This window comes from Sarcophilus harrisii, chromosome 6 (assembly GCF_902635505.1).
Source record: "Sarcophilus harrisii chromosome 6, mSarHar1.11, whole genome shotgun sequence".
In the NCBI taxonomy this organism is placed as follows: domain Eukaryota; kingdom Metazoa; phylum Chordata; class Mammalia; order Dasyuromorphia; family Dasyuridae; genus Sarcophilus; species Sarcophilus harrisii.
In genome coordinates, this window is record NC_045431.1 from 214428907 (window position 1) to 214453302 (window position 24396).

The following is a 24396-nucleotide window of genomic DNA, read 5'->3' on the forward strand; positions in this document are numbered from 1 at the left end:
TTGGAAAAAATGAATTCTCTGCCAAGGGTCAAGGAAGAAATCCGATTTTTATTCCCTTTGGTGTGCAAGGAAAGGAGGGACAAATCAGAAAAAACAATTAAAAGAATCTTAAAACACTAGAATTTGGAGTGGAAAGGGTCCATAAAACTCCTTAGTCCATCTGTCTAATTTTAAAGCAGAAGTTCCTGCAATGTAGACCAATTAGGAAATGAAAATCCTACACACAGCAAGTGAAAAGGAGAGTAGTGATTACACAGGGCTGGCATAGTAGCTTCATTAAGGACAGACAGATTTAACCCTTATTTCATTTTTTGAGAGGATTACTAGACTAGTAGATGAGGGGAATACTATGAATATATATATGGATTAATCTGGATTTTAATAAAGCAGTAAAAACAACAACAATAAAACATCTTACTATTCTTTTAGGCAGGATGAGAAAATATGGACTAGTTGATAAAACAAACATAGGCTTAGAACTAGTTGAAAGGCCAGAATCAAAAAAGTAGTAATTAATGAATAAATGCCAGTGGAATTCTCCAGGAGTATGAGCTTGACACCAAGGTATTTGAAATTTTTATCACTGACTTGGACTAAAGGATAAATGATAAATTTATCAAATCTGAAGATGACACCAATTTCATGAGTCCAGTAACACTCTCAAGTATGACTCAAATTAGATTAAAATATAATTGAGAAATATTTAACGAGAGAGACCAAAAAAACAATAAAGCAGATAATGTAATTATATGGTTCTCTATGTTCTCCATGAGTACAATTACTTAGAACATTTAAGAATTTAGTATGGAAAAATCCTGAAATAAGCACAATGTTCATTATTATTATCTTTCTAAGAAAAATCCTGCAAAAAGTCATTAGATAATATGCATGGACTAAACTTTAAATGCTTAGATTCTATGATAAATTCCTAAAAAATAAAAAATAAAATAAAAGTGACTTGTATTGGAACTTCCTTTTAATAATGTTTTTCAGGGTAACTTCAGGCTCCATTACTGATGTCCATCAGTTGCTTGAGGGTAGAGATGTTTTAATTTCCATCTTTGTATCCCCAGATCTAGCAAAGTGCCTGACACATGATAAAGTCTTTAATGAGGGATTTTTCATTGATTATAACTGAATATCACTGACATTAGATTCTTTTTGGTATCTTTGTGGAGGATGTAAAATAGATGCCAAAATCTGGATTATAGTACATAAGTAGTAACAAAGTTCTAATATATTTATGGTTAGAACATTTCCAAGTCAAGGTAGTTTCCAAATTTTCCTTCCTCTTTTCTTAAGTAATAAAAATGAACAACTTCCTCTCCTGTCCACTTTTGAAAATTGGGTAAGGTAAGATGAGGGGGAAAACTATATCACCAAAGTGATGAAAATGATCCTAGGAGTCAGTTTTCTTCAAGAAAGTTCAGCACCTACTAGAGATACAGGATAAAATAAGATGCTGACTAATAGGACACATATAGGATTAAATGAATCATATACTTGTTCTTAACTGAATTTCTTAAAATGACATTCTTATTAAAGATATAATTATTAATGATAACTCCACTCTGATAGTATCCTTTTAAGTAAATCGCGTGATTCTCTTATACAAAAATCTATAGGATAATAATAAATAGTTTCTGCTCCTGACTCTTGGCCCAGTAATCCCTCTTGCTCATAAGTCTTTTGGCCTCACAATACTTAATGTGCCTTTGAAAACCATCTACAATCTAACTTCCCAAATAGAGAAGTGATTCTCTACAAAAATGGTCTATTCCAACCAAATTGATTTAAAGAATATTTCTGACAAATTCCATTGCTTCATTTCTGTAAATATAGAAAAACTCTTCATTTCAAGGAGCAGCTTAAATATTACCACTTGAATGCTTAAATATAGGTTTCTATGCTTCCTCTAAAATGTAAGAAAGTGTTTTAGTAAATAATAGCAAATAAAACATCTATAGAGTGATTAAAGAAGACACCTAAAAAGCTGAATTACACAGGAGAAAGAAAGATCAGCCTCCTATGATCCACTTTCTTGCCTTTGGGGGAAAAATGACCTAGAAAGCTGGTCATTTATGGCTTACATATAGTTAATAGCCATTCTACACTAGGTTAAGGAAAAATGAGAACTTAGTTTATGCATTCAAAATTAAACTACACAACAGATTAGAAAACATATCATAAAAAATATGAGTGTTGGAAACATCAAAGTTTTATTCAAGATTTCCATTTTACCACTGATGTGAAATAACACAAAATTAAATATTAGTTATTTTAAAAATATGTCAGTTGGGAAATATAAAAGTTGTGAAAAATATAACCAAAATATGTTCAGAGTGTTTAAACTGAGAATTTGTTAGCAGTTTAAAATAAGATATTAGTTTTACTATCTTCAAGTCTAGCCTTTCCTCCACCCTGCCCATCATCCCCCACTTTAAAGATACTTTAATACCACATACATAACAAATATAGAGTGGGTCCATCTGATGGGGTAAAAGTGGCAGAGGACAGAGGAAGTAATAGAGGTAAGCAAAAATTTGATTTCATGGATACAGGAAACTCCCCCTTCCCCATACAGACTGGTGGTGGGTTTGTTATTTATTTGCTTGCCAGGAGGACTAGGAGTGAAAGACTGCCCATGCACCCTCAGGTACTAGGCATCAGAGAAAGGACTTGAACTCAGATCTTTTATGTAAATTCTAAGTTTTGATTCTCTACCAAGCTAAATTTCCTCACCTTTAGGTTGTTTTATTAAATTGTGACTATTATTCCCAAAACCTTAGCTCTCATGACTTTCATTCTGCTCTCTTCAAATTCGGGTTAATTTCATAGACTACAATGTCAGATTAATTTTAAAAGACCTAGTTTTTTAAAAATGGAGATCTATCGATACAGGCAACCAGAGACAAATTTCGATGAACAAAAAAGATGCTGCTCTTGTCTCATGGCGACCAAGATAAGGAAAGCCCCTTTAGGCAGTCATAAAACAGAGTTATAAAAAGCCCAATTACCTTTTCAACTTTCTCTTCAGAGCACATCATTTCTATCTGCTTATGGTATTGCTGCTGGTAGAATGTTTTTAGTTCATTTTCCTTAATCAGCATCTCCAAATTCAGATATTCTTGTCTGATTTCTTCACGGCTCCGGAACAAACAATTTAAAATCTCGCGAAACCTACCAAAAACAACATATCACATTGCATATTAAACTTCAAGAAAATGAAGGAACTCACATGGAGAATACCACACACCAAAATGGCTCCACATGACTAATGAATTGTGCCCCACATGACTATTTGTGCCCCTTAGTCTATGTCATTGATTCTTAATATATTTGCTTCCAGAACACAAATGTGCTCCAAAGAAGGCAAGAGTTGCCCTTAGCTAAAATTTAAAACAAGTGCAAGTAAAATTGTCTTTCTCAAAGTTTATAGTAATAACATGGAATTATTAGGACTCTAGAGATACTTTCTTAAGATAATATCTCTTAACATTTAATATTTGAAGTATGTTATGAAATGTGATAGTTTGAAACATCATACATTTGTGTTTATAAAAGGGAAAAAAAAAAGGGATGGGATATTCTCTTTGGAATTCTTCTACCAGCTCCAATCTTCAATCATATGTCAGCAGGTTTAAAAAATACTTGGCGGGTTTTTTTTGATGTGTCTATAATAAAGAAGTAATAAGAATACCTAAATGACACCATCTTCTCTAGTCTGCACCATCATAAGGCCTATTTTGTCTTTAACATTTGCAATGAAGCAAGGAAGGTGGGTATCCTTAACAGTCTCCCCAGAGATTGGAGACCCTTTCCTCTGGAGCCCAGTAACCTACCACAGCCCATCGATTCAAAGTCAGTCCTCTTCCAGACACCCAAAAACGACTTGGTTGATGTAGACCCCTCAATGATACCCAGATTCCCTTGAAGCAGGTTAGGACTCTTAGAGAAACCCTGAAATGAACCTGTACTTTCATATTCTTCCAGGGTCAGCAAAGAACAAGCCTCAAAGATGTTCTAATTGTTTAAAAATACAATCTGTGCTTTAGGTCACAGAAGAGTCAGGCGCCAGCTGCAGTAATAATGTAAACAGTCACGCACAGGCACAATCATTTAAGAGGAGAATTTTAAAGTGAAAGGCCTCCAAAAAAAAAAAAAAAAAAAAAAAAAACCTTTCGACTTTTTGAAACAAGTGTCCTCTGGTCAGATTCAAAGATCAGGTTCAGGGGGTAAAAACACTGTGGCCTTGTGTCAACAATTCTCAATGAAAATCTGCTGGGAATGAGTACAAACCACAGCCTGCTGACTTCACTGCAGTTCTGTCAAACCGATGATAAATAATTAATGGAACAAGACAGAGACACCAAAGTTTCACTATATGATGTCACAGCAAAAGTAATGCCAGTAAAGTGAAATGGACGGGTTTTCTTTAGGTTCCCCCATGGGATGGGGCCTTATTTTCCAGGCAACATTTTTTTTCTGAGGTCAAGGGACCTGGTGAGGTCTCCTGTCAATCTGGCAAGTTTGTGGTCAACTCTTGGATTGGATTTGTGGTGTGGAGAGGAAGACAAAAAAAAGGATATCAACAACAGAAAAACATTTTTTTGGGTATTTCTTTTTTAAAGTGGCAATAAAATCACAATATTTGTAATTTCTTCAAGGACTGTAATATCACTGGAGGTGACATGGGCAATGGTCCTACGAAGTCAGCAGGGCTCAGAAAGTACAAACGTCCCAGAAGAAGCTGAAAATTTATCTTTGGAGAGAGGGAAATACTCGCCATGTGCCAGGCACCATGCTAAGTACTTGGGAGGCAGGTGCTAAAAATCACCCCCTTTGACAATTAAGCAACCGCCCAGGGTCACACAGGTGCTAGGTATCTGAAGCCAGATTTGGACTTGGTCTTTTGGACTCCAGACCCAGAGTGCTATACCCTTTATCACCTAACTGCATATACAGACATTCATGAAATAATTGATCCTTAAAAGAAGAGAAATACTCTGATCATGAAAAAGAGCTTAAAATAAATTAAGTCATTTATAAAAAAATTTAAGAATTTTAGTTAGTTCTTTATGAATTTTAACAATATAAATAATTTTGTTGGTACATAAAATATTGAATTCTAACATAAGGAATAATTTCTTGTTCTTGTAGAACCAATACTTTTGCAATAAGCCTTTTAAAAGCAACACTAATACCCATAAAACGATCTCTACAAATGACGAATATACCCAGACTGAGGCAAAGCAAAAAAATAAAGAAAAAATTCAGAAACAAAATTATTTTCTCAAGACACAGAAATATGCTACTTATTTGGGAGAATATGAAGAAACATATTGGAAAATGTAAATGCAGCAAGACCAAAAAAAATCAATAAAAGATTATTTTAGAAATATTCATAGAAAATATTTTTAAAAATTGATTTGGAGAAAATGATAAAAAAGAGCAGAGGAAGCAGAAAACTAGATGCAATATATATATATATATATATATATATATATATATAAATAGATAGATACCTGGAAAAACCTGGATTGTACAGAGAAAATAACAGACCAAAAGAAGAGAGACAAAATGAAAGAATTATAAGACTTCCATTAAACAAAAGAAAAGAAACTGAAGGTTTTATTTTAGGAATTGGTATAACAACATTTCCCAGAAGTAATGAAACTGAAGGAATCACAAGCAAATCAAGAGAATTTAAAATATGTTACAAAAGGTGAATTCAGTTTAACTGGATTCAACAATAAGCCTTTGTTGAATTATTGTAGAGCTCCAAGAATACAATGACAAGGAGAATATTTTTTACCAGTAGGAATGCAGAGAAACATTATACCAAAAATACTTTGAATTGCAGAAGAGCTTTCTACAAAGAGATGTTAGCATATGGCATATGTTGAAACCAAGATAAAAAGAGAAATTCCCAAATTTGCTTGTCAGCAAAATGAAGTATTCTTTGCAAAGACCAAAAACATTTAATTAAAAATTCCTGAGTAAAAACGTTTTTGTGCAGTAGGGCCAATGGTGAGATATTTTTTAATACAAAAAAAGGAATGAGAGAAAACAGAATGAACTGCTCCATCAAGATAGATCTTAAAATAAATTGGCACTTATATAATTACCATAGGAGAATAAGAAAAAAAAAATAAGTGTTGTACTGAACAAAATAAAAATTATTAAAAAAAAAAAAGAAGAGAAAAATAATGTGGATATCACAGGTAAAGGGGGGGGGGAGGGTGGCAGGCTACAACGATCACTACTATTTTCACCTCAACTTTTACAAACAGAAAGCAAACAGTCCTTCAAGATCTAGGAAGAACAAATCACCACAGCATAGAATTATTCCTTTATTAGAAAAAGTTACATCAAAATTAGAAAATGATATTCCAAAGGGTAAGGAACTTTATGGCATCCCAAAATAACATATTTTACAAAAGTCAAAAGACAATGAAATATTTTTGGGAAAGAATACTGATTAGTCTGAAACACTTTATTGCTAAAGAACATAGGGCACTTGGGAAGCTGTGACCTATGGTGGTGTTCCTCCCTAGTAAAACAGGAATTGTTTTACTCTCCTATTTCTTTCTCCAGCATTTAGCACAGTACCTGGCATATAAGTGCTTAATAAATACTCATTCGTTCATAGTAATGAAATCCTAAGAGACAAAACATCCGTTTTCATGTGGCTAAGATTAGACATGGATATGGTCATTGCATGAGGAATTTTGGGTTGTTTTTCCTAAAACTGAGAAATAAACAAAACCTAGAAAAAAGCTGAGAGTCAGTGAAGAAGCAAAGGGAGCACCAATGTGCCAAAGAATCTAAGTGGCAAAAGGTAGCATAAGAAGAATTAAGTGGAGAGTATCTGAAAACAAATTAATATTTAAGGAACAAGCTTTTCATCTCCACACTGTTGCTGTTCATCCTTCATTTTAAGAGGATCAGTTACATCCTGAGGTGATGTCTTGATTTGTCAGGACCTAGAATTAAGTGAGGCAGAGTTGCTCAAAGTTATTCTCTGTTCCAGAGCCAGTGAAGTCCAGTGAGGCACTGACCCAGGATACAGAGCATGATCTTGGGGTCTCCCCACTCACCTTAGCTGCTTTCATGGCTGTTGGAACAAACTGTTCTCATCTGTCCACTTGGGGATACCCCCCTAACTCATTCCACAGGGGTTGGGGCCTGCTTGTTGCCCTCGCCCAGGCCTAGCCATCTGCTGAGACGGTTTCACCAAGGTGTGGCTACCTGCATGCCCCTGGAGAATTGGGGGCTGACAAGCCTTCCTATCAGAGGGGCTGCTCCTTCTTGAATCCCACATGCATTCTCATTTTACATGAGGGGTAGCTCAGTAGCTCAGGGGATAGAAGGCCAGGTCTGGAATCAGGAAGACCTGGGTTTAAATCCAGCCTCACAGCTGTGTCATCCTGGACAAATCACTTTATCTCTCTGTTTGCATTAATCCACTGGAGGAGGGAATGGTGTTACTGCCCACATTTTACAGATGGAAGGTTAAGTGACTGGTCTAGGATCACACAAATAGTACATATCTGAAGTGGAATTATAACTGCTACTTGGCTATCTTATGAATTTGTATTAAGAAAACACAAAAAGAGGATTAATGCAATGAGCATGCATATAAAAAGACTAGAAGATAAACAATTCTAATGTTACAAGTTATAAAAGCAGAGTAGAAGAAAAAGAGGAAATTGAAAATGAAAAGTTTATAGTAATAAACCAAAATTAAAAGCCAGATTTTTGAAAAGATTTATGCTAAAGATTAATGATCAAGAAAAATGGAGAGGAAAATATAATTACCAAAACAAAACAAGGTAAATTCACAATGGAGAAGTACTTAAATAGATAAGAAATAGCCTTCCAAAGAATTACATATCACCAAAACTGAGAATCCAAAAAGTTGACAAGTATTTAAGAAATACAAAATCAAACAAAAAAATTTCCAAGTAATAGAGATTTGAAGGAAATAAATTTCAGAAGGACATTGAGCAAATCACTCCATGACAAAAAAAACAAACAAAAAACAAAAAAACAAAAAACAAACAAACAAAAAAATATATATATAGCCCTAGTCAGGAGGATATAAAAGTGAATACTATCAAGCATATAAAGGACTGACATTATAAAGTTAGTCTCCAAAAAAAAAAAAAAGAGTGAGTTGGCATGAAGCCAACTCTCTCTCTCTCTCTCTCTCTTTTTTAAGAGGGAAGGGTTCATAATATGGCCACGACATCAAAAGTAGGCAGAGAGACAAAATAAGAAAACTACATACCATTCTCATTAATGAACAGTGATAATTATTTCAAAAGATGCAAGAAAAAAAAATCTTTGAAAATATTGTTCAAAAAAGCTACAAATCAATAGATGTCAATCTACCATATGTATACATGGGCTCATGATGGATGTTAATAGTCCCATAAAACCTAAAGCCTATGGAGTAGCTGGTTGGCTTTGTGCGTCCTGAATCTAGAGTTTGGTAAACCTGAGTTCAAATCCAACCTCAGATACCGTGTGATCCTGGTCAAGTCATTTAACTTTGCCCCAGTTTCCTTACCTTTTACCCAGTTTCCTTACCTTAAAATGAGCTGGAGAAGGCAATTGGAAACCATTCCAGTATCTTTGGCAGGAAAATCCCAAATGAGGTCACAAAGAGTTGGACATGACTGAAATGACTAACCAATAATCTACCAAAGACACACATTAAGACTCACAAAACAATCATAAAACATCCTTAGCACATAACAACAAAAACAAAGGGAGACAAAGAATTGGGAGAGGTATGTATGCAGTGTTCAAAGTTAGCTAAGCCTATGTTACTTGGACTATTTTGCAGATTTAGTGCTATGTCAACCTACTAAGGTGACATATTTAACACTAAAAAAGATAACAAAATCTATTAGGGAGAAAAAAAAGGTCTAGCATCCCAAAGCAAAAAAAAAAGTGAGCAATATTTCTAATGAAGAGAGCATGGCTCAACCAGAGTTGAAATTACATTATAGAACAGGAGAAATCAAACCTATCTGTTACTGGTTAAAATATAGTGATCAATGGTGCACACTATTTAGCGGCAAAGAATCAAAACACAGTGGCACAGGATTCAATCAAACCAGCTACATATATTACTTGTCTGTGTTTGACAAGAACTTCAGATAAAATAAGAAAACATTTTGGCAAGAATCAGGATTAGACCAATATATTACACAAGATACTAAGGAGATTACAAGAGGATGACATTAGATATACTTTACACTTATGGAGAGGATGAAATTTCTTAACCAAAAAAGATAAAAAAGAATATATTATAACATGTATGATGGTTAAAAAGATTTGTGTGAATAAAATCAATGTAGACAGAATTATAAAACTAAACAAAACTAAACACCAGACGAGGAAAATGAATTGCATCAAGTGTTGGTATATTCAATATACAGGGAACTGACACAAATATCTAACACTAAGAATCATTTCCCAGTATATAAGTGGTAGAAGCATATAAAGTTTTCAAAATATGAACTGCCTATTATAAATGACTACAGGAAAATGAGTTTCTGAATCAGTAACAAGAGAAATGTAAATGTTGAAACAACTTAAGAGTTTCTTCCTACATTATAAAAAGTGGCAAAGATGAAGAAAAGACAGTCAATACTGATGCTGGGAAAGACAGCACATTGATTGATCCACACTGTTGGTAAAGCTGTGAAATGAGACAACCATTTTTGATTCACTGTTAAATTAAGGAAAGAAGAGGTATAACAAAAAGATAGGCTATTTTTAAGAAAAGAAAGGAATTTCAACTGCCAAAGATGTGAAAAATTAAAAAATAGAAGAAATTACAGGAAATAAATGAATTACATCATATATAATCTTTTGCATAATAAAAAAGAAATGCACCCAGACTGAAATAAGGGAAACGAGGAAAATAAAACTTTGATGTAAACATTTCTAATAAAAGTACTGACATTCAAAACTGAGGAGTCAACAAACTTATAAAAGGTTCAAAAGAAATAGTCAAAGAATACCAACTAGCAGTTCATTAAATTAAAAATGCAAATGATCAAGAGCCACTAAAAAACTGTTCAAACTCTTTTAGAGAATGTCCATAAAAGAACTCAAGAGTTGTATATCCACTGAAGTGGATATTTAACTTAAAGACGATAAAGAGCAATGGTCTTGTAGTAAAAGAGGCTCACTATTGCACTCCTAGTAGAATCTGAATTGTTGCAATGTCTTTGGAAAACAATATGGCATTTAAGAAGAGCTTTACAATTTTTTATCTCTTTTGATCTAGTGACTTTAGTGCTAAGGATATACTTTGAGGATATTATTAATGAAAAAAAAAAAAAAAAAAAAAAAAAAAGACAGCTAGTAGCACAAAAATATTCCTAATAGGATCTTAAATAGTAATCACTTGGACAGAATTGATGTGTCCAAAATGAGAAAACATAAGAACAATGTGACATTAGAATATTACTGTTCCTTAACAAGTATAAAATTCAGCAAGACATGAAATGATGCTCAGTGAAGAAAACAAAACTCAAATGATTAAATACATCCATTACTACTTTATAACAACCACAAAATCAGGGGGAAAATATAGGAAAAATTTTCAAAAGAAACAAAAATAATTATTTTGCTACTAATTCATTAAAAGTTTATATGCACATTAACAAATTCTCAGTAAGTAACAAATAATTGAAACGTAGTTTTATATACAATCTTTTAAAAAAGTATTCTGTAATTGTGAAAGAACAAGTTATTCTAAGTTATTATAGATACTCAAATTAAATATGCTATCACCCTCCATAGAAAGAACTGAAAAATAGTCCAGTTTTAAATAAATCAGTGTCAAATGATAGCCTTCTCTAATGTGGAAGGGAGATAGTAAAAAGGAAATTAAAAAATAAAAATAAATCTTTCTATGTATTTGAATCTGTTTGGTGATGGTTTTATAAAGAAGTTGATAAAAAATAATGATTTACATTACATCTTTGTAAGTCTCTTCCATTTCCTTTGTAAACAACAGCAACTGATACTTATAAAATAATTTGAGAATCACAAAGCATTCATTAAGTCCTAAAGAACCAAACAGAGTAAAGATAAGAGTTCACAGCTGAGAAAACCACTGCAGATATTTTAAGTGACCAGTGTCTGGCACAAAGGAGTTACTTAATAACCACTTGTTGACTGACTTGTCCAATGTCATAGAGATAGAAAGTGTTGGAAACAGGATTCAAAGGTTGTCACTCTTTATTCTAAAGGCATTTCTTTCCACTACATCATATTCATAACTCCCACTATCTTTCAATATTTTTATTACTAGTCAACAGTGAAAGAAAGATCAATCACTACAACTATATTCGAACTTAGGCTTTAGCTATGAGGAAACTATGGTACCCAATTAAAGAACAAGCAAAAAAAGAGCAAATGCCATATTTCCTAAGAAAGCAAATTAATTCAATAAAGGTGAATAAGTGAAACAAGTAATTCAATGAAGATTTATAAAAAATAGTATAGAAAGGGTAAATAAGTATGTATTTCAAGCAGAAAAGCTAATGAAGACTGAAAAATTTTCAAATAAAGCAGGTATCTTGGTTAATGGAATAGTTTCTATTGTAATAAAATGATACCTTATGGATTTTTTCCTATTGCCAAGCCATTTTTATAATATGCACAGATGATATAGGTAATTAGACACCATAATGCTATAAAGAATTATATAAAGTATAAAGAAATGGAAAAATGGCTAAAGAATTCTCACCAAAATCTGCAAAATGAGGCTTCATACCTTTAAAATTCAATACTTCAACAAGCCTACCTTTGTATTTCTGTTTCTTCTTTGTTGGAAAGCTCAAGGCTTCCTTTGCTATTTTCATGAATGACAATTTTCTGTTCTTCATAGGCTTTCAGTTTTTCTTTTAACATCATAATCTAAATAAGAGAAAAAACTTCAGTTATAAAACAAAGCTAGCTCTTTTTTATTCCTCAAATTACAACTGTAAAAAAATCATAATAGAATCTATAGGCAAGATGTGAATGAACTAGAGAAAGAACAAGTTAAAAGGAAGAGACAGCTACTGGCATGGCAAACTGTTACAACTAAGACAACTGCTAGATAAGAATAATGCATGGTTGACACATACCTCTTTCTTTTGCTCATTACAAATCTTGACATATTGTGTTATATGATTATCCAGACTAACAACATTACTCTTCAACTGTTAAAAAATGAAATAGAAAATATTAACAATAGTTATGCAGACTTCATCAAGGTTGTACGATCACCATGCCCTAGTTGGTCCAAAAAAAGGGGCAAATAAGCTAAAAACCTTTTAAATAGGCTTTTTAAGAAATCTGTTGCTAAAGCCTTTTCACAAAGGAAAGTTGCTGGGAAAGAAATAAAAATGGAACCCAAAACTTGTAGATCCATATTTGATTTTGGAAAGATAGTAATGTAGATGACAATGGAATATGGGAAAGAAACTAAAACATTTGTTGAATGGACAAGTCCCTTGGCTGGTAGTGATGTTAGTGGAACCAAGAGAATACCCGAGTTGAATCTTGAAGAAAGTTCCAGAAAGCAAAGATGAAGAAAAAGTACATTCTGGACCTGGCTATACACAAGTTTCAATATGGACAAAGGTGGGAGATGGCCGGGGAACATGAAACTCTGAGCTTCTTTAATTCCAATTAATTTTACCAATTTTCCCTCACAGATCATTGATTAAGTTTAAAGTAGAGGCCTGACAAAGGCTTTGTTTTATTTAATCCTATTCCCAATAAAAACCATGACTTGATTATGATGATGATGATGATGGCAAATGCAAATGTCCCTCTCTGTTAAGTAATAAACATTCCTTTTAAGTTTCAACTCATGAAGATGAACCTCTCTGGTCTCCAGATGATACCTTTGGGCAAGGCTCTCTAGCGGTCCTCACATCAGCTTCTGTGTACCAGGATTCGTTTTGTGCTAGCAGTCTATTCAGCACAAAGAGGTCTAAGATTTAATTCCTCAGAGAATAAAGACATACTAAAAAAGAAATCTGGAAAAAACCTTTTTGCTCATTCTTGGACTAGGGCTTTAGTAGCTGAGTCTGCTCTAACCCACCTCTAAAAAAGTTTTATATGAAAATTATTTCCAAGTTCAAATCCCTAACACTTCATTTTTTTTTATTTCTCAAGTGACTTACATTCTATCTTCCAAGTAGTTTGGAACAAATTTTAAAATAAATCTTCACTATTATCTTTAGTCCTAATGATTCTATGATTCTCATTTGATGATCCCATGACATGGACACAACACAAGCCATTCTTGTATAATGTAATATCTACATGATTCCCTCCTAAGTCTTCACCCAGAATCAGTGCAGAACTAGAAGCTCAGAGCTCTCCAAGGTTTTGACAACAGACAACCTGTCCCCACAAAAGGAGGTTTAACATCCTCAGTCCCTTCAAAGGGTCCTCACAGGGTTTGGCCTCCCAGGCCTTTACTTTCAGCATCCATGGTGACAGCTATCTCTGCAGCTTGTTGAGATCTTTTTCAGAACTGAACCCAAGAGTCCAAGAGTGGCCTGACAGGGCATTATAATAAGGTTATCACCAGCTAGTCTAGGAGTAGTAGGACCCCAAAACTGTCTGGGGCCACTGGGGCCAGCCAGTAGCACTGGAGGAGAGGATGTGAATGGGGCCTAAGGGCCTCCAAGCCCACAGCTTACCACAGGGCAGCATGCCTCTTTAGCTAGGCCAAGGTGGACTTATCCTGAGATTTCAAGCCTTTGGAACCCTGTGGTTTTGCTACTCTTTCCCTATCATGCCCAGATAAAGCCCATTTAAAAAAACTCACAGATAAGGCTTTACTTCTCTCCTAAGTCTCTGTTCAGTTACTTCAGCTTGTGTCTGACTCTTTCTGATCCCATCTCATCTGGGATTTTCTTGGCAGAGACACTTAAGTGGTTGGCCATTTCCTTTTCTAGCTCATTTTACAGATGAGGAAACTGAGGCAACAGGGTGAAGTGACTTGCCCAGGGTTATATAGCTAGTCAATCCCAGACGCCAGATTTGAAGTCAGGTTTTCCTGACTTCAGGCCCAGCACTCCATCCCTGGTGCCCCTTAGCTAACCTTCTCCTCATTCACTTAGATATAACTGGGTTGATCTCTCCTGACATAATCGTTTTGGAGTCAGCCATCCACTGCTGGCTCTGCCTCCTGCCACTGCAAGGCTGATGAGAATGCCATTTGTATCCCCATCTACTGTTAGCCTGACGTAACTGTGAAGGGGCCAAGCAGAGAGGATAGGGACACTTCTCAGAGACCTTTTCCCAAGCAGATATTGAAACTTTAGTTATTGTTCTGGGACCTGGACACTGAATCACTTCATAATCCAGTCATCATACAATCCATAGCTATTTGATCTTTCCATAATAGTGTGAACAACTGTTAAATCATTTGCCAAAATAAGGTGAACAACAATTATATCTGCTAATTTACATATTGCTGTCAAAAAAGAAAATGAGGTTTGATTTGATCGTTCTTGATGAACTTCCTTTTCCTCCTAAAATCATCACTTCCTTCCTAGTCCTGAGCCATTAGTATGTTTTAATCAGTGAGTGGCCTACAGTCTAAAGGGTCCATTTCTACTCTTTTTCTATTTTATTTTTCTCCAAAAATTCTTCCTACTTAACTTACCTGCTCTAAAGTTGTGCTTGTGCACCATATAACTTGGGGGAGAGGGAGCAAGTGATCAAGGCACAATCCTGGTTCAAATCTGGCTGTGACTTAATATCTATGTTTTTTTTAGAAGTCATACCCTCCTCTTCAGTGAACTTCAGGTTGCTTAAGGTTAAATTGAGAGGATGAGAACAGTTCCTTTTAACTCTGGATTCTATGATTTTAATAAATTATCCAAATATCTCTGATGATAGGTCCATACCAAGAATTATATTCCTAATTATAGATGTGGAATCAAGTTGTTTTACAATCCATTTGGAAGTTTACTGCTTTAGATCTGTGAGTTTATCAATGATCAGTATGTATTGGCAGGTTCCCAAGTTCACAGGGTTGGAGATGGGAAGGACCTTCATGGCTATAGAACTTCATTTCAAAGATGAGGAAACTGAGGTGAAGAAAGCATAAGAGACTTGCTCAAGATGAAACAGGTACTAAGAGAGAGAGGCAGGAGGTAGTCACCAGGATGAGGATTCATTTTATTGCTAAGAAAGCTGGGGAGATAATTCTTGAGTTCTCAGGATCTACCAGGCTGAAAAGGCTTTTTGAAAACAAGTCTGGTAACAAACTTTTGGCTGTCAGAAGACAGTCAGCAGCAGGAGGGGAGACTTAGGTAATGATCTTTATTTGAAGAATGGTGGCCCATGAAACACATGAAAAGTACCCCATGTCTTTCCATTTTAAGGAGACATTTCCCCTTTTGCTGTAGTAATTAAGGGAAGTCTCAGAAAATGGCTAAAGAGGGCTAAGACTCAAGTAATAATGATAATTAAAAGATTTTAAATACATACATTCATAGATTTCTATAACCAAAAGTTAGAGAAAAATAACTTGCTAGCAATGCTACTCAAAATAGTGTAACTTATTATTTCTTTAGGTTTCCTAATGGATAAATAAAACCAAACAGTTACTCAAGGGTGAAGCAAAATGAAGACAGTCTCTCCAACTACTTCTTGGCCCTCTGATGCTCCCCCTAAATAAGATTCTCTATAGATTAACAAGTCCATTGATAATCCTTTCACGAGTGTAGTAGTGTAAATTTACTTACAGAAGACTTAATGTCTTTTGCACGGTTGGCATACTTGAGAGTGTTATACGTGTCATCATAGAACATAGCAGAAGGACTAACAGCAGCTATCATGATAGTTTGACAGTTTCCTCCGAGGGAATCCTTTAACAAGCGAGTTAGCTTGCTATTTCTGTAAGGAATATGCTGATTTTTTTTCTGAAAGAACAAAAATGTGTCACTTTCCACATTCAAAAGTAATCCACTTGCCAAATCATTGAGGCTTTCAGTCCTACTCAACTTGCCCACACTTATCACCCCAGAACAAAAGGTGGTCAATGAAGTTGAGGGGAAAAGAATTCAGAAAGGGAAGAGGCAAAACATCTATTTTTATGTATGTATAACGGTTCTTCATGGACAGTTTCCCTTCTCTTTCTCAAGAATTCCTATGCCTATCTTTTCAGGTTGCAAAGGAAAACCAAATAAACTATGAAAACGAACAAAATATGCCCCCTTTCACTAGAGGTCCATCTACTATATAAACTAATAAAAGCTTTGCAAGTTCACCCCTCTGTTTCCTCATATAGATACCACACTTTAAAGATATCCCATTTACAGACCTTCCTACTATGAGTGAGGAGGACCTCTACATGTAAACAACTGGGCAGTTAACTTGTGTTCACATGGAGGTTATCAGAAAGAAAAAAAAAAGGATTAAAATAAGACTCAAGACCTAAAATTTTAATTCTAAGGCCTGAAAAAATTGACCTGAACTGATGCTGAGTGAAACAAGAAGAACCAGGAAAGCATTGTTCACAGCAACAAGATTATGCAATGTTCAACTATGATAGACTCAGCTCTTTTCAGCAATTCAGTCATCTGGGGCAATCCAATAAACTTTGGATGAAAAACGTCAGCTGCATCCAAAAGAAGAACTATATAGACTGAATGTAAATCAACACATGCTATGGAGACTAAATGTAAATCAACACATGCTTTGTTTACTTTTTTCCTTCTGTTTTTTTCCTTTTGTTCTGATTTTTCCTTCCCAACATGATTCATATGGAAATATGTACATATGTAAAAAAATGAACATACATGATAACCAAAAAAAAAAAAAAAATGCTTCACATGTAACTGGGGAAAATTAAAAAATAAAAATAAAATAATAAAAATTTAATTTTAAATTAAAATAGAAGAAAAGCACAGAATATGCTATTAGCACTTCTGCAGCAATCTAGTCTAACCCATAGTGCCTTAGGTTATTTGCTTTTCCTTCTTGAGAAAACATATTGCTCCTTCAAAACATTTGTAATGAAAAAGGAAGCTCTAATCTAGCAATCAAGTAAAACTTTTAAAATAACTTTAAAATATATAAGGAGCAGGTCAGAAGCACATTAGGCATATAAACGCCAACATTATGTATGTGATAAATGTAACAACTTAAAATCAGATAAAATGTTAACAAATATCACTCTCTTTCAAAGTTTTATTGCTCCAAAATTAACCAATTCTGGCCTTTTTTATGAATGTGAAGTGTTTTATATATTTTAGCTAGTTTCTCCCAGGATGAAGGTAATATACATATACTGATATTTATTATTTTGAATTAAATAAATGCCTATTATAAGACAATGTAAAAGTAAAAACACGTATGATTATAGATTATAATATGAGGGAACAGATTATATATAAAATGGGGCTTATCCTCTTGAAAGTTTGTTGGGAATAAAGTAGTGTACTTTGTAGTTGATAGACCATTGTTTTTTGTGGAATTTGTAATATAATATAATATAATATAATGATATACTATACTATACTATAATATAATATAACTTTGTATAAGACACATGTCCACAGTACCAACCTTTCCATCTGCTAAGGCATTGATGACATTTCCAAGGGCTAAAAGCGATTGATTGATGTTTGCACCTTCTCTAAAACGGCTTCCTCTGGTGTTTGTGGCACTGGCACGTTCAGATCCTGCCAGGTCAATAAGACACATTTTGGCAATACGGACATCCTGATTTATACTTGCTGTTTTGTCTTGTTGTCTTAAGTAAATCTTTTATAAAATACAGGGGGAAAAAAAATCACACAAAATTAAAAGTGTAACATGATAAATAAAAAAGTCATATGTCAGTAAATTAACATTAAGTATCTACTTTGTGACAGGCACTCTACTAAGTGCTAAGGGTATAAAGAAAAACAAAAGACAGGACCTGCCCTTGAAGAGCTTACAATCTAATGCAGGAGATAATATATAAACAACTATGTACAAACTACAAACAGAATAAATTGGAAATAATCCATAGATGGAAAGTATTAAAAGAAGGAATGGGTATGATGGTATACTTAGAGAACCCGAGAGATTCTACTAAAAAGCTATTAGAAATAATTCATAACTTTAGCAAATTGCAGGATACAAAATAAATCCCCATAAATCCTCAGCATTTTTATACATGACCAACAAAATCCAATAGCAAGAGATACAAAGAGAAATTCCATTCAAAATAACTGTCAATAGCATAAAATATTTCAGAATCTATCTACCAAAGGAAAGGCAGGAATTATATGAACAAAATTACAAAAAACTTTCCACACAAATAAAGTCAGATTTAAATAATTGGAAAAATATTAAGTGCTCTTGGATATGCTGAGTGAATCTAATAAAGATGACAATACTCCCTAAACTAATCTATTTATTTAGTGCTATACCAATCAGACTTCCAAGAGAATATTTTAATGATCTAGAAAAAATAACAACAAAATTCATATGGAAGAACAAAAGGTCGAGAATCTCAAGGGAATTAATGAAAAAAAAAATCAAATGAAGGTGGCCTAGCTGTACCTGATCTAAAACTATATTACAAAGCAGCAGTCACCAAAACCATTTGGTATTGGCTAAGAAATAGATTAGTTGATCAGTGGAATAGGTGAGGTTCACAAGACAAAATAGTCAACTATAGCAAGATCCTAACTTTTGGGGTAAGAATTCATTATTTGACAAAAATTGCTGGGATAACTGGAAATTAGTATGGCAGAAATTAGACATGGACCCACACTTAATACTGTATACCAAGATAAGGTCAAAATGGGTTCATGATTTCGGCATAAAGAAGGAGGTTATAAATAAATTAGAAGAATATAGGATAGTTTATCTCTCAGACTTGTGGAGGAGGAAGAAATTTGTGACCAAAGATGAACTAGAGACCATTATTGATCACAAAATAGAAAATTTTGATTACATCAAATTAAAAAGCCTTTGTACAAACAAAACTAATGCAAACAAGATTAGAAGAAAAGCAACAAACTGGGAAAACATCTTCACAGTTAAAGGTTCTGATAAAGGCCTCATTTCCAAAATATATAGAGAATTGACTCTATAAAAAATCAATCCATTCTCCAATCGATAAATGGTCAAAGGATATGAACAATTTTCAGATGATGAAATTGAAACTATTTCCACTCATATGAAAGAGTGATCCAAATCACTATTGATCAGAGAAATGCAAATTAAGACAACTCTGAGATACCACTACACATCTGTCAGATTGGCAGGGACATTGATGCATCGTTGGTGGAGTTTGAATGAATCCAATCATTCTGGAGAGATTGATCCAGCAGTGTCTCTACTGGGCTTATACCCCAAAGAGATACTAAAAAAGGGAAAGGGATCTGTATGTGCCAAAATGTTTGTGGCAGCCCTGTTTGTAGTGGCTAGAAACTGGAAAATGAATGGATGCCCATCAATTGGAGAATGGCTGAGTAAATTGTGGTATATGAATGTTATGGAATATTATTTTTCTGTAAGAAATGACCAGCAGGATGAATACAGAGAGGCTTGGAGAGATTCACATGAACTGATGCTGAGTGAAATGAGCAGAATCAAGAGATCATTATATACTTCAACAACAATACCGTATGAGGATGTATTCTGATGGAAATGGATTTCTTTGACAAAGACAAGATCTAACTCAGTTCCAATTGATCAATGATGGACAGAAGCAGCTACACCCAAAGAAAGGACACTGGGAAATGAATGTAAACTGTTTGTATCTTGGTTTTTCTTCCCGGATTATTTTTACCTTCTGAATCCAATTCTTCCTGTGCAACAAGAGAACTATTTGGTTCTGCACATATATATTTTATCTATGATATACTGTGATATATTTAACATGTATAGGACTGTTTGCCATCTGGGGGAGGGGGTGGAAGGAGGGAGGGGAAAAGTCATCAGGACCAGGTGAAGACATTTAGGGTGCTGAAAACTGGTGAATATGACAACTGTCAGTAATCTCAGAAAGAACATGGAAAACAAGAGACACCCCACAGCAGGGGTCCTCAAACTTTTTAAACAGAGGGCCAGTTGACTGTCCCTCAGACTGTTAGAGGGCCAGACTATAGTAAAAACAAAACTTTGCTTTGTGGGCTGTTGGAATCCTAGTGTCAACTCAACTTGAAACAAGGTGAAAACTCAAGGGTGATGTCAGAATCCTGGTGTTAATTCAATAGAATTGATATAGTGCTTATTGGTTCACACCTTAGGGCGAATCCTTACAAGGTGATAAGTTGCTAATACTGATGGAAACAATGTTTGTGTTCATACCTTTAGAGAACTCATAAGTATCTAAGTACTCAATGGAGTTCACATGTTTGGGAGAGTTCAGGGTTTAGAAAGAAACACCGAATTCACACCTCCCTTAGGGCCAAAAAGCACTCTGGTAGATAACCCAGAATCCCTCTCTCTCCAGAAGGCAGAGTTAACCTTTGGGAGATCATATATAACAGGAAGCTCTTAGAGCTTGGGGTTAGTTACTTGAGGGAGTTGCTTCAGTTAGTTACTTGGAAGAGTGTTTCTTGAGAGAGTTTTCTGGGGAACATCAACTGGGGTCGGAGACAGAGCACTCTGCAAAAAAGCCTACAAGCCCTATCTTCGAGGCAAGAGAGATTCATTGTATCTTCTACCTTGGTGCTGGCTGGAGGCTGAAGAAAGCAGAGGCAGAAGCCAAGGACCAAGCTGCAAGATCTCTTGGAGTCAGGCAGAGAGATAGGCCTGAGCTAACTGGGCTATACTGAAGGACACAATAAAAGATCTGAACATTTATCAGATGGCTGTGTTTTGGAAAAAGAACACAACAGTGGGCCTTTAATAAAGAAACTTCATAGCCCTGGGTGAGGGGGGCTGCCGCACCTGGCCCGCGGGTATAGTTTGAGGACCCCTGCCCCACAGGATTGGAGAAAGGGAAATGGAAAGAAGCATATGAAGCTCAAAAACAACAATTCAGTTATTTTGACTTTAATTCTTGGCAAAATAAGCCAAAATAATAATTCTTGGCAAAAGTTTCTCATAAAGAAACTGGCAAAGCTTCTTTTGGTAAAAAGACAGAGGTATCAGCCAGATGATAATATAAAATAGGTTAGGAATCAGTTGAATGGCTAGATCCAAAATGTAGTCATTGATGTCATCCTGCACTCTCTGGTCCTGTGTCTATCAATATTTTTATCAATGATTTATAAAAAAGATATAAATGAGATATTTGACAATTCTGCAGATGACACAAAGTAAGTGAGAATATCTAACACACTAGATGACCCCAATCTAAAAAAAAAACACCTCAGGATATGATCCATGAACTGAATAAAGTGAAACTTAAGAGTTATCAGTTTAAAGTATTGTATTTAAATTAAATAATCAGTTGTAGTTAGTGTAGAAAAGATAAGCAATTTTTTATAACCTGAAAGATCTATATAAGTCAACATTATGATACAGCAGTCAATCAATGAACATTTCTTAAACACTCATTAGGTATGTGCTAAGTATCAGGGATGCAAAGAAAGGCAAAACACAGCCCTTTTCTTCAAGGTGCAGACATTTCAATGGAGAGAGAACTCATACAGAATCATGCAAAGGAAAAACTAATATAATGTTGATCTGTGCTATGATATACCAAAGGGCTGAGAAAAAGGCAATTCAATCATTAAGTTATAGAAAAGCTGGAGTGTTTGGGGGGAAATCAGAAGGGAAAAAAGACAATGAGTTCGTGATACATAAAATTGTTTGAAGGAACTAAGACTATTTAGCTAGGGATAAGAGCAATGGAACAACAGCTATATTCAAGACTTTGAAGGACTGTGATTTAAAGAAAGCCCGGATTTATTTGGTCCCAGATAGAACAGAAAACACAACAATCCCGAGAGGAACTTATAGAGACACACATTTAGTTTTAATGTCAGGACATACTACCTAATGCTTAGAACTATCCAACAGTAAAATAGACTACCTCAGGAGGCAATGGGTTCTGTCTCATTGGAGGGCTTCAAGAAAACACCAGCTAGCCATTTCTAAGGTATCTGTCTCCATACTAACTTCAAAAAGCTGAGACTGAGGAGAGACATATGACAACCTCAGAGATGATAATGAGATAGGGAAATATCAGGGTTCATAACCAGAGAATTTAAGCCCATCTTACTCAGCCAATGACTAACAAAGAATCCCTTCTGCGCCATATCTGAAAAAGAGTTCCTCCAGGAACTGTGTGAAGAACAACAAAGAGGAAAAGAATGCCATTGTTTTCAAGGCAGCCCACTCTACTTCTGGCAGCGCTAAGCATAAAGAAGCATTTGCTCATATAAAGAAGAAACTGAAAACTAATAAGAGGCTCTAAGAATAGGAACTGTTTGGCTTATTTGCCTATATCCCCAGTGCTTGATATCTTCCTCTGCATAGATGCTTCCAAGGAAAAGAAATTTAGTAGCAAATCTAAAAGTTAATACAAGCAAAGACACACCCATGAGGACAAAATCTTTCTTTGTTAAACTTTATGTTAAGTTTTCACAAGAATGTATATGTAGGGCATATGTTATAGCCAATGAGAGCTTAGCATTGCATGTATATATTTTTTCTTCTTTGTTGAGCCAAACAGAAAGAAATAAAAGTGTATATGTATGTATATATATATATATATATATATATATATACTAAATAGCAAATATTTAGTAAAATTTCATTAGATATCAACCTATTTTTATAAATGCAATTAATAGAAATAATTGTAAGCATCAGCTTTTACTAAGATTTTATTTTCTGAAAAGTGATGTTGACTAAATTATATTTTAATAGCACTAGACAATCTCACCATCGAAAGGGATCATATGGGCAATATATTATAAAACAAAGTGAATAATCACTCTAATTGTAGGGTGGATTTCCTTCAAATGTAGCAGTAACATCAATTGTTTATTAGAAAATTCAAATATCTTTCATCAATTAAAGATGCCAAAGAAAATCAAATACTAACCTTGGAGTCTGACAGAGACACAAATCAGAACCTCTAAGTCACACCATATCAGCATTTATGATAATATCTACTAATTGTTATAGAACACATTAAATTACAAGTGGAAAAGGATTTAAATAAACAAATTTCCTTTGTGCATAAAAACTATATTCTACTAACCCATTAACTTGAAAGTTTAATTCCTATATTTGAAAGAATCTCAAAACAGCATTTTAAATAGTCAATCAACACCTTGACATCTTGGTCTCACCTTACCTGGAAAACAGCGTGAGAACGAGAGGAAGTTGCATTCACATCAGTGGGATGCTGGGTCCTGTTCTTGTTTCCATCATCCAACAACTGCAGAATTTCTTCAGAAGTTTTAGGCTAGAGAGTTTTGGGTAACAAACATTTGTAAATTAGCTCTCCTAATTACTAAATCTCCAAATATATGATGTGAGCTTGGGAAATTGGTTTATCCTCACTTTGCTTCCATTTCCTCATCTATAAAATGAATCGGCAGCACTCTGCTTTTTTTTTTTCATCTGTAAATATATAATGCTAAGTGGAAAAAATTCCTAAATTCAAATGAAGTTGCTGTGTAGTGCCCTTAGGATCTATAGAGGTGATGGGGGAAGATACAGGAGAAAACTTGACACCTAGTGTAGAAGATAACTGACCATAATCTTAAAATGTAAAGGGAATATGTGGGTTAATTTTGTCCATTGCACTCATATCTTATATGATATGTGAATTTTTCTAAAGTCACAAAGAAAATTGTTTATAGATCAGAACCTGTTCCCTTTTCAAAGAATTTGTAAACCTCATTTTGGAACAAGAAATATTATTATGTGCAGTTTTAGAACTAAATTGTATTTTAAGTATGGCAATATGAAAAATAAAGTATACTTCACTAATAAAAATCTTTATATTTCATTTTTTGAAATTAAGTTCTTTTACACTAGAAAATGAATGTAAACTGCTTGCATTTTTGTTTTTCTTCCCGGGTTATTTATACCTTCCGAATCCAATTCTCCCTGAGCAACAACAGAACTGTTCGGTTCTGCACACATATATTGTATCTAAGATATACTGTAACCTATTTAACATGTATAGGACTGCTTGCCATCTGGGGGAGGGGGTGGAAAGAGGGAGGGGAAAAATCGGAACAGAAGTGAGTGCAAGGGATAATATTGTAAAAAATTACCCTGGCAGGGATTCTGTCAATAAAAAGTTATTAAAAAAATAAATAAAATAGAATGAAAAAAAAAAAAAAAAAAAAAAGGAAAATAAGCCAATAAAAAAAAAAGAAAAAATTTGAAGAGAAAAAAAAAAGAAATTAAGTTCTTTTGTCTTAGAAAACAGAT

General features: G+C 34.4%; 1 protein-coding gene across 2 annotated transcripts in view; it reads right to left on the minus strand.

The window, feature by feature from the left end:
• KIF18A (kinesin family member 18A) overlaps positions 1-24396 on the minus strand; it is a 98301-nt gene that overhangs the window by 53967 nt on the left and 19938 nt on the right. For both annotated transcript variants that reach the window (XM_012552534.2, XM_031941810.1), the window contains exons 6-11: positions 23306-23416; positions 17617-17814; positions 15792-15968; positions 12162-12236; positions 11837-11949; positions 3018-3180 (exon numbers count right to left, since the gene is read on the minus strand). In XM_012552534.2, coding sequence (XP_012407988.1) covers positions 3018-3180; positions 11837-11949; positions 12162-12236; positions 15792-15968; positions 17617-17814; positions 23306-23416 — 837 coding nt within the window. The remainder of the gene's footprint in view (positions 1-3017; positions 3181-11836; positions 11950-12161; positions 12237-15791; positions 15969-17616; positions 17815-23305; positions 23417-24396) is intronic.